This window comes from Lichenostomus cassidix, unplaced genomic scaffold, assembly GCF_008360975.1.
Source record: "Lichenostomus cassidix isolate B80296 unplaced genomic scaffold, HeHo_3.0 HiC_scaffold_36, whole genome shotgun sequence".
NCBI lineage: Eukaryota > Metazoa > Chordata > Aves > Passeriformes > Meliphagidae > Lichenostomus > Lichenostomus cassidix.
Window position 1 is genome coordinate 1547488 of NW_028147270.1, and position 11163 is coordinate 1558650.

The following is an 11163-nucleotide window of genomic DNA, read 5'->3' on the forward strand; positions in this document are numbered from 1 at the left end:
AGTATCATCCCAGTAACCTCTCAGGATCATCCCAGTTTATCCCAGTTCAAACCAGTATAAACCAGTATAAACCAGTAACACCCAATACCCTTTTTTGCCCATTTTTTAACCCTTTCTGCCCATTTTTAACCCCTTCAGCTCCATCCCAGTCCATCCCAGTCCATCCCAGTTTGCTCCCAGTTCCTCCCAGTTCCCTCCCAGTCCATCCCAGTTCAGTCCCAGTCCAAACCAGTCCATCCCAGTTCAGTCCCAGTCCGTCCCAGCTCCATCCCACTCCATCCCAGTCCCTCCCAGTCCATCCCAGTCCCTCCCAGTCCCTCCCAGTCCATCCCAGTTCCCTCCCAGTATCATCCCAGTCCCTCCCAGTCCCTCCCAGTATAAACCAGTCCATCCCAGTATAAACCAGTCCCTCCCAGTCCCACCTTGGCCGCAGCCGCCATGGCCAGCAGGGCGGGGCCGAGGCTCAGCCAATGAGGAGCCAGGAGCTCCATCACCATGGCGACGTCATTCAGCACATCCGCCAGGAACCTGGGAAGGGGGCGTGGCCTACCTTATATGGTAATGTGGGTGTGCCATGGCCTTATATGGTAATTAGGGGCGTGTCCTGACCTTATATGGCACTGTGGGCGTGGCCTGGCCTTATATGGTAATTAGGGGTGTGGCTTGTGTGGGAATGACCATATATGGTAATGAAGGGGTGGAGCTTGGGGTGGGAACATGGCTCATTAGCATATATGGTAATTAGGGGGTGTGGCTTGGGTGGGAATGATCATATATGGTAATGAAGGGGTGGGGCTTGGCTCATTAGCATATATGGCAATGAGGGTGGGGCTTAGGATTCATTACCATATATGGTAATGGAGGGTAGGACCATGGCTCATTAGCATATATGGAAATGAGGATCAAATTTAGTATTCCTGACCATATATGGTAATGAAGGGGCGGAGCTTGGGGTGCAAATGTGACTCATTACCATATATGAAAATGAGGGTGGGGCTTAGGAGTCATTACCATATATGGTAATGAAGGGGTGGAGACATTGCTCATTAGCATATATGGAAATTAGAATCATATTTAGGATTCCTGACCACATATGGTAATGAAGGGTAGGACCACAGCTCATTAGCATATATGGAAATTAGGATCAAATTTAGTATTTCTGACCATATATGGTAATGAGGGCAGGGATTATGATTCATTAGCATATATGGTAATGAAGGGGTGGAGACATTGCTCATTAGCATATATCAAAATTAGGATCAAATTTAGGATTCCTGACCATGTATGGTAATAAAGGGGTGGGGCTTGGCTCATTAGCATATATGGAAATGAGGGTGGCAATTGGGATTCATTACTATATATGGTAATGAAGGGGCGGAGCCTGGCTCATTACCATATATGGAAATGAGGGAGGGGATAGGATTGCTGACCATATATGGTAATGAAGGGGCGGAGACATTGCTCATTAGCATATATCGAAATTAGGATCAAATTTAGTATTCCTGACCATATATGGTAATGAACAGGCAGAGCTTGGCTCATTACCATATATGGAAATGAGGGTGGGCATTAGATTCATTGCCTTATATGGTAATGAAGGGGCGGAGCTTGGGGTGGGAACATGGCTCATTAGCATATATGGAAATGAGGAACAGATTTATATTTTTTGACCATCTATGGTAATGAAGGGGTGGAGCTTGGCTCCTTACCATATATGGAAATGAGGGGATTAGCATTCCTAATCATATATGGTAATGAAGGGGTGGAGCTTGGCTCATTACCATATATGGAAATGAGGGGATTAGAATTTATTACCATATATGGTAATGAAGAGGTGGAGCTTGGCTCATTACCATATATGGAAATGAGGGTGGGGCTTAGGATTCCTTACCATATATGGTAATGAAGGGGTGGGGCTGGGACCATGGCTCATTAGCATATATGGTAATTAGGAGCAGATTTAGGATTCCTGACCATATATGGTAATGAAGGGGTGGAGCTGGGAAAGGCTCATTACCATATATGAAAATGAGGGTGGGGCTTAGGATTCTTTTTGGTTGGGGTGGGTTGGTTTGTTTGGTGGTTTGGTTTGTATATGGTAATGAAAGGGTGGAGCTTGGCTCATTACCATATATGGTAATGAGCAGGAATCACAATTCATTCCCATATATGGTAATGAAGGGGCAGGGCTGGGAAATGGCTCATTACCATATATGGAAATGAGGGATTATAATTCATTACCATATATGGTAATGAAGGGGTGGGGCTGGGACCATGCCTCATTACCATATATGGTAATTAGGATCAGATTTAGGATTCCTGTTTGGTTGGGGGTTGGGGGTTTCATTCCCATATATGGTAATGAAGGGGTGGGGCTTGGCTCATTACCATATATGGAAATAGGGGCGGGGCTTAGGCTTCATGCCCATATATGGTAATGAAGGGCAAATGGGGTTTGAGCCCTATATGCAAATGAGGGGGCGTGGCCTCACCGCCATTGCTTGGCCTCGCAGTCCAGATGGCTCCTGGGGGGAGGGAAACCAGTATGGACCAGTTTGGACCAGTATGGACCAGTTTGGACCAGTAAGGCCTCCCAGGTCCATCCCAGTCCATCCCAGTTCAATCCCAGTTCAATCCCAGTTCAATCCCAGTTCAATCCCAGTTCAATCCCAGTCCATCCCAGTCCCTCCCAGTACAAACCAGTTCAATCCCAGTTCAATCCCAGTTCAATCCCAGTATAAACCAGTCCCTCCCAGTCCCTCCCAGTAACTCCCAGTTCAATCCCAGTCCATCCCAGTCCCTCCCAGTTCAATCCCAGTCCATCTCAGTCCATCCCAGTTCAATCCCAGTCCATCCCAGTTCAATCCCAGTTCAATCCCAGTCCATCCCAGTTCATCCCAGTAACTCCCAGTCCAAACCAGTCCCTCCCAGTCCATCCCAGTCCATCCCAGTCCCTCCCAGTCCATCCCAGTTCAATCCCAGTCCCTCCCAATCCATCCCAGTCCATCCCAGTATCATCCCAGTTCCCTCCCAGTCCATCCCAGTTCAATCCCAGTCCATCCCAGTAACTCCCAGTAACTCCCAGTTCAATCCCAGTCCATCCCAGTCCATCCCAGTTCCCTCCCAGTTCATCCCAGTTCCCTCCCAGTAACTCCCAGTCCCTCCCAGTTCAAACCAGTCCAAACCAGTCCATCCCAGTTCAATCCCAGTTCCCTCCCAGTTCAATCCCAGTCCATCCCAGTTCAATCCCAGTTCATCCCAGTATCATCCCAGTAACTCCCAGTTCAATCCCAGTCCATCCCAGTTCAATCCCAGTTCATCCCAGTTCCCTCCCAGTCCATCCCAGTCCCTCCCAGTTCAATCCCAGTTCCATCCCAGTTCCCTCCCAGTAACTCCCAGTTCAATCCCAGTCCATCCCAGTCCCTCCCAGTTCAATCCCAGTCCATCCCAGTCCCTCCCAGTTCCATCCCAGTCCCTCCCAGTTCCATCCCAGTCCCTCCCAGTCCATCCCAGTTCAATCCCAGTCCATCCCAGTCCAATCCCAGTCCAATCCCAGTCCATCCCAGTCCATCCCAGTTCAATCCCAGTTCAATCCCAGTTCAATCCCAGTCCCTCCCAGTTCCATCCCAGTTCATCCCAGTCCTCCCAGTAACTCCCAGTTCAATCCCAGTCCATCCCAGTATCATCCCAGTACATCCCAGTAACTCCCAGTTCAATCCCAGTCCATCCCAGTCCATCCCAGTAACTCCCACTTACTCCCAGTTCCATCCCAGTCCCTCCCAGTCCATCCCAGTTCAATCCCAGTCCATCCCAGTTCAATCCCAGTTCAATCCCAGTTCAATCCCAGTCCCTCCCAGTTCATCCCAGTATCATCCCAGTCCCTCCCAGTTCAATCCCAGTTCCCTCCCAGTCAATCCCAGTTCCCTCCCAGTATAAACCAGTCCAAACCAGTCTCACCCCTGCAGCCACACGAAGACAATCCTGGTCACGATGCCGACTCCGTCTGGGGGGAAAAACGGGAATTTTGGGAAAAAAATTTGGGGATTTTGGGAGAAAAATTTGGGAATTTTGGGAGAAAAATTTTGGGAATTTTGGGAAAATTTGGGGATTTTGGGGGAAAAATGGAAATTTTAGGGTAAAAAATGGAGAAATTTTGGGTGAAAATTTGGGAATTTTGGGTGAAAATTTGGGAATTTTGGGTGGAAAACTGGAAATTTTGGGAAAAATTTGGGAATTTAGGGGGAAAAAAGGGAAATTTGGGAATTTCGTGGTGAAATTTGGGGTAAATATTGGGAATTTTGGGAGGAAAAAAGATAATTTTGGGAATAATTGGGGAAAAGAGTGGGAATTTTGGGGTGAAAATGTGGAATTTTGGGATAAAAAATGTGGAAAATTTTTGGGGTAAAAATGTGGAAATTTTGGGGTAAAAATTGAGAATTTTGGGGCAAAAATTGGGAATTTGAGGGTAAAAATTGGGAGTTTTGGGATAAAAATGTGGAAATTTTGGGTGAAAAAGTGGCAATTTTTGGATAAAAATTGCGAATTTTGGGGTGAAAATGTGGAAATTTTTAGGGTAAAAATCAGGAATTTTGGAGCAAAGAATGGAAATTTTGGGATAAAAATTGGAAATTTTGGGGGGAAAATGTGGAAATTCTGTGGCAAAAATTGGGAATTTTGGGACAAAAAAATGGAAAATTTGGGGGAAAAAAGGTGGAAATTTTAGGATAAAGAATGTGGCAATTTTGGGATAAAAATGGGGAATTTTGGGGCAAAAATGGGGAAAACTTTTGGGATAAAAATCGGAAATTTTGGGGTGGAAATTTGGGGGTAAAGTGTGGCGATTTTGGGGTAAAAATTGGGAATTTTGGGATAAAAAATGTGGAAATTTTGGGTAAAAAATTGGGAATTTCAGGGTAAAAATTGGGAGAAAATTGTGAATTTTTGGGGTAAAAATGTGGAAATTTCAGGTGGAAAAATTGGGAATTTTGGGGCAAAAAACTGGGAATTTCAGAGTAAAAATTGGGCGAAACTTGACAATTTCGGGGTAAAAATTGGGAATTTTGGGACAAAAAATTGGGAAATTTTGTGGCCAAAAATGGGGAATTTTGGGTTAAAAATTGGGAATTTTGAGCTCAAACTTTGGGATTTTTTCCCCTAACCAAAATTTCACTATTTCCACCCAAAATCCATAAATTCCAGTCAGGAAAATTCCCAAAAATTCCCAAAAATTCCGGAATTTCCCACCTCGGAGCATCCAGGTGAGCGCGGCTCCCGTCAGGTTTGGGGTGAAAATTGGGAATTTTGGGGTAAAACTGGGGAAATTTTGGGGGAAAAAATGTGGAAATTTTGGGATAAAATGTGGCAATTTTTGGGGTAAAAATTGGGAATTTTTGGCATAAAAAATGTGGAAATTTTGGGGTGAAAATCGGAAATTTCAGGTGGAAAAATCGGGAATTTCAGGGTGAAATTTGGGAATTTTGGGGCGAAAATGTGGAAAATTTTTGGGATAAAAATCGGAAACTTTGGGGTGAAAAACCTGAAATTTTTGGGATAAAAATCGGAAATTTTGGGATGAAAATCAGGAATTTTGGGGCGAAAATCGGGAATTTTGGGCTCAAACTTCGGGATTTTTTTCCCTAACATAAATCTCAGTATTTCAACCTAAAAACCTAAAATTCCAGTCAGGAAAATTCCGGAAATTTCCCAAATTTCCCACCTCGGAGCAGCCAGGTGAGCGCGGCTCCCGTCAGGTTTGGGGTGAAAATTGGGAATTTTGGGGTAAAAATGGGGAATTTTGGGGTGAAAAGTGGAAATTTTGGGTGAAAATGTGGCAATTTTGGGGTAAAATTTGGTAATTTGGGGGGAAAAAAGTGGAAATTTTAGGATAAAAATGTGGAAATTTTGGGGTGAAAAAATGGGAATTTCAGGGTAAAAATTGGGAATTTTCGGGAAAAAAGGTCGAAATTTTGGGGCAAAAATTGGGAATTTCAGGGAAAAAATTTGGGCGAAACTTGGCAATTTTGGGGTAAAAATTGGGAATTTTGGGATGAAAAAATTGGGAATTTTGGGGCAAAAATTGGGAACTTCAAGGTGAAAATTGGGGATTTTTTGGGAAAAAATGTGGAAATTTTGGGGAAAAAAATCAGAAAATTTGGGGTGAAAATGTGGAAATTTCAGGGTAAAAATTGGGAATTTCAGGATAAAAAATGTGGAAGTTTTGGGGCAAAAATGTAGAAATTTTGGGGCAAAATTTGGGAATTTTGGGGGAAAAATGTGGAAAATTTTTGGGATAAAAATCAGAAATTTTGTGGCAAAAAGTAGAAATTTTGGGGCAAAAATTGGGCGAAACTTGGGAATTTTGGGCTCAAACTTCGGGATTTTTTTCCCTAACCAAAATCTCACTATTTCCACCCAAAATCCATAAATTCCAGTCAGGAAAATTCCCAAAAATTCCCAAAAATTCCGGAATTTCCCACCTCGGAGCAGCCAGGTGAGCGCGGCTCCTGTCAGGTTTGGGGTGAAAATTGGGAATTTTGGGGTAAAAATGGGAAATTTTGGGGTGAAAAGTGGAAATTTTGGGGTAAAATGTGGCAATTTTGGGGCTAAAAATGGGGAATTTTGGAGCAAAAGTGTGGAAAATTTGGGGTGAAAATTGGGAATTTTGGGGTAAAAATGTGGAAATTTTGGGTGAAAAAGTGGCAATTTTTGGGGTAAAAATTGGGAATTTTTGGCATCAAAAATGTGGAAATTTTGGGGCGAAAATCGGAAATTTCAGGTGGAAAAATGGGAATTTTGGGGCAAAAAATTGGGAATTTCAGAGTAAAAATTGGGCAAAACTTGACAATTTTGGGGCAAAAATTAGGAATTTTGGGCTCAAACTTTGGGATTTTTTCCCCTAACAGAAATTTCACTATTTCCACCCAAAATCCATGAATTCAGGGCTGGAAAAATTCCAGAAAATTCCCAAAAATTCCCGAATTCCCCACCTCGGAGCAGCCAGGTGAGCGCGGCTCCTGTCAGGTTTGGGGTGAAAATTGGGAATTTTGGGGTAAAAATGGGAAATTTTGGGGTGAAAAGTGGAAATTTTGGGGTAAAATGTGGCAATTTTGGGGCTAAAAATGGGGAATTTTGGAGCAAAAGTGTGGAAAATTTGGGGTGAAAATTGGGAATTTTGGGGTAAAAATGTGGAAATTTTGGGTGAAAAAGTGGCAATTTTTGGGGTAAAAATTGGGAATTTTTGGCATCAAAAATGTGGAAATTTTGGGGCGAAAATCGGAAATTTCAGGTGGAAAAATGGGAATTTTGGGGCAAAAAATTGGGAATTTCAGAGTAAAAATTGGGCAAAACTTGACAATTTTGGGGCAAAAATTAGGAATTTTGGGCTCAAACTTTGGGATTTTTTCCCCTAACAGAAATTTCACTATTTCCACCCAAAATCCATGAATTCAGGGCTGGAAAAATTCCAGAAAATTCCCAAAAATTCCCGAATTCCCCACCTCGGAGCAGCCAGGTGAGCGCGGCTCCTGTCAGGTTTGGGGTGAAAATTGGGAATTTTGGGGTAAAAATGTGGAAATTTTGGGTGAAAAAGTGGCAATTTTTGGGGTAAAATTTGGTAATTTGGGGGGAAAAAAGTGGAAATTTTAGGATAAAAATGTGGAAATTTTGGGGTGAAAAAATGGGAATTTCAGGGTAAAAATTGGGAATTTTCGGGAAAAAAGGTCGAAATTTTGGGGCAAAAATTGGGAATTTCAGGGAAAAAATTTGGGCGAAACTTGGCAATTTTGGGGTAAAAATTGGGAATTTTGGGACAAAAATGTGGAATTTCGGGATGAAAAAATTGGGAATTTTGAGGCAAAAATTGGGAACTTCAGGGCGAAAATTGGGGATTTTTTGGGAAAAAATGTGGAAATTTTGGGGGAAAATATCAGAAAATTTGGGGTGAAAATGTGGAAATTTCAGGGTAAAAATTGGGAATTTCGGGATAAAAAATGTGGAAATTTTGGGTAAAAAATGTGGAATTTCAGGGTAAAAACTGGGAGAAAATTGTGAATTTTGGGGTAAAAATGTGGAAATTTCAGGTGGAAAAATTGGGAATTTTGGGGGGAAAATGAGGAAATTTTTGGGGCAAAGATTGGGAATTTCAGGGTAAAAATTGGGCAAAAATCGAGAATTTTGGGCTCAAACTTTGGGATTTTTTTCCCTAACCGAAATTTCACTATTTCCACCCAAAATCCAGGAATTCAAGGCTGGAAAATTCCAGAAAATTCCCAAAAATTCCCAAATTTCCCACCTCTCAGCAGCCAGGTGAGCGCGGCTCCCGTCAGGTTTGGGGTGAAAATTGGGAATTTTGGGGTAAAAATTGGAAATTTTGGTGTAAAATGTGGCGATTTTGGGGTAAAAATTGGGAATTTTGGGGTAAAAATTAGGATTTTTGGGATTAAAAAATGTGGAAATTTTGGGGCAAAAATTGGGAATTTTGGGGCAAAAATGTGGAATTTTGGGGGGAAAATGTGGCAATTTTGGGGTAAAAAAAGTGGAAGTTTTGGGGTAAAAGTTGGGAATTTTGGGGAAAAAAATGGGAATTTTGGGGGAAAAAATGTGGAAATTTGAGGCAAAAATGTGGCAATTTTTGGTATAAAAAATGTGACAATTTTGGGGCAAAAATGTAGAAATTTTGGGGCAAAATTTGGGAATTTTGGGGGGAAAATGTGGGAAATTTTTGGGATAAAAATCAGAAATTTTGTGGCAAAAAGTAGAAATTTTTGGGGCAAAAATTGGGGCGAAACTTGGGAATTTTGGGCTCAAACTTCGGGATTTTTTTCCCTAACCGAAATTTCACTATTTCCACCCAAAATCCATGAATTCCAGTCAGGAAAATTCCAGAAAATTCCCAAAAATTCCGGAATTTCCCACCTCGGAGCAGCCAGGTGAGCGCGGCTCCCGTCAGGTTTGGGGTGAAAATTGGGAATTTTGGGGTAAAAATGTCAAATTTTGTGGCCAAAATTGGGGAATTTTGGGGCAAAAGTCGGGAATTTCGGGGTAACAACTGGGAATTTTGGGGTGAAAATGTGGAAAATTTTTTGGGACGAAAAATGGAAATTTTGGGGAGAAAAAAGTGGAAATTTCAGGTAGAAAAATTGGGAATTTTGAGGCAAAAATCATTAATTTTGAGCTCAAACTTTGGGATTTTTTTTCCTAACCAAAACTTCACTCTTTCGACCTAAAAACCTAAAATTCCAGGCTGGAAAATTCCAGAAAATTCCGGAAATTTCCCAAAATTCCCACCTCGGAGCAGCCAGGTGAGCGCGGCTCCCGTCAGGTTCGCGGCCGAGTCGCCGACGCCGACGGCCTGGAGAACGGCGCGGGTGGAGAGCGAGGAGGCCAGGCTGGAGCAGAGCGCCTGGAAACCAGTACAAACCAGTATAAACCAGTATAAACCAGTTTGGTAAAACAGTAAACCCAATATCAGTATAAAAACCAGTATGGACCAGTTAGAACCAGTATGGACCAGTACAAACCAGTATGGATTGGTATAAACCAGTATAAACCAGTATGGACCAGTATGGATTGAAAACCAGTATAAACCAGTATGGACCAGTATGGACCAGTATGGACCAGTATAAACCAGTATGGATTGATATAAACCAGTATAAACCAGTATAAACCAGTATGGACCAGTATGGATCAATACAAACCAGTATAAACCAGTATGAACCAGTATAAACCAGTATAAACCAGTATAAACCAGTATGGATCCAGTATAAACCAGTATAAACCAGTATGGACCAGTATAAACCAGTACAAACCAGTTCAAACCAGTATAAACCAGTATAAAAAATTCAATTTAAAACCAATTTTTAACCAATTTCAGAGCTCCCAGTATAAACCAGTATAAACCAGTAACCCCCAATCCCTTTCTCCCCATTTTTTCAACATTTTTTCCCAATTTTTAAGATTTTTTTCCCCTTTTTTAACCCCTTCAGTTCCATCCCAGTCCAAACCAGTCCAAACCAGTATAAACCAGTATAAACCAATCCCTCCCAGTCCCTCCCAGTATAAACCAGTATCAAACCAGTATAAACCAGTATAAAAAATCCACTTGAAAACGCTTTAAAAACCAATTTTTAACCAATTTGGGATTTCCCAGTTCCCTCCCAGTATAAACCAGTATAAACCAGTATAAACCAGTACAAACCAGTAACCCCAAATCCCCTTTTTTCCATTTTTTAACCCTTTCCGCCCATTTTTAACCCCTTCAGCTCCATCCCAGTCCCTCCCAGTCCCTCCCAGTATAAACCAGTCCAAACCAGTACAAACCAGTATAAACCAGTAACCCCAAATCTCCATTTTTTAACCCTTTCTGCTCATTTTTAACCCCTTCAGCTCCATCCCAGTTCATCCCAGTTCTCTCCCAGTCCATCCCAGTCCCTCCCAGTCCAAACCAGTCCAAACCAGTATAAACCAGTCCCTCCCAGTATAACCCAGTACCTGCAGGCTGTCCCAGCACTGGTACTGCAGATAATCCTCACTGACACTGTCGGGGAATCCTTGGGGGAGGAGAAGGCGCTGGGGAGAGAAAGTTCCAGAAAGTTCCAGAAAATTCCGGAGAATTCCGGAAAATTCCGGGAAATTCTGGAAAATTCCGGGAAATTCTGGGAAATTCCGGAAAATTCTGGGAAAATTTTGAGAGTTTTGGGAAATTTTTGGCGAAATTTTGGGGAATTTTGGAGTTTTTTTGGGAATTTTGGGGAATTTTTGGGAGATTTTGGGGGAAATTTGGGGAAAATTTGGGGGAAATTTGGGGAAATTTTGGGGAAATTTTGGGGACATTCTGGAAAATTCCAGAGAATTCTGGGAAATTCCAGGGAAATTTTGGGGAATTTTGGAGGAAAAATTCCTCAAATTTTCCTCAAAATCCCAAAATTCCCCAGTTTTCCAAAAAACCCCAAATCTCCAAAATTTCCCCAAATTTTCCCAAAAATTTTTAAATTTCTCCCAAATTTCCCAAAATTTCCCCAATTTTCCCCAAATTTTCCCAAAAATTCCCAAATTTTCCCCAAATTCCCAAAATTCCTAATTTTTCCCAAATTTCCCCAAAATTTCCCCAAAATTTTCCGAAAATCCCCTAAAAATCCCCAAAATGGTCCCCAAAATTCCCCCAAA

General features: G+C 42.1%; 1 protein-coding gene across 1 annotated transcript in view; it reads right to left on the reverse strand.

Annotated features, from left to right (window-relative positions):
* The window catches only part of RUSF1 (RUS family member 1), a 32995-nt gene that overhangs the window by 19078 nt on the left and 2754 nt on the right, over positions 1–11163 (reverse strand). The window contains exons 2-6 of the mRNA XM_085044484.1: positions 10489–10566; positions 9286–9400; positions 3958–4003; positions 2493–2525; positions 423–528 (exon numbers count right to left, since the gene is read on the reverse strand). Of these exons, the coding sequence (XP_084900610.1) occupies positions 423–528; positions 2493–2525; positions 3958–4003; positions 9286–9400; positions 10489–10566 (378 nt within the window). The remainder of the gene's footprint in view (positions 1–422; positions 529–2492; positions 2526–3957; positions 4004–9285; positions 9401–10488; positions 10567–11163) is intronic.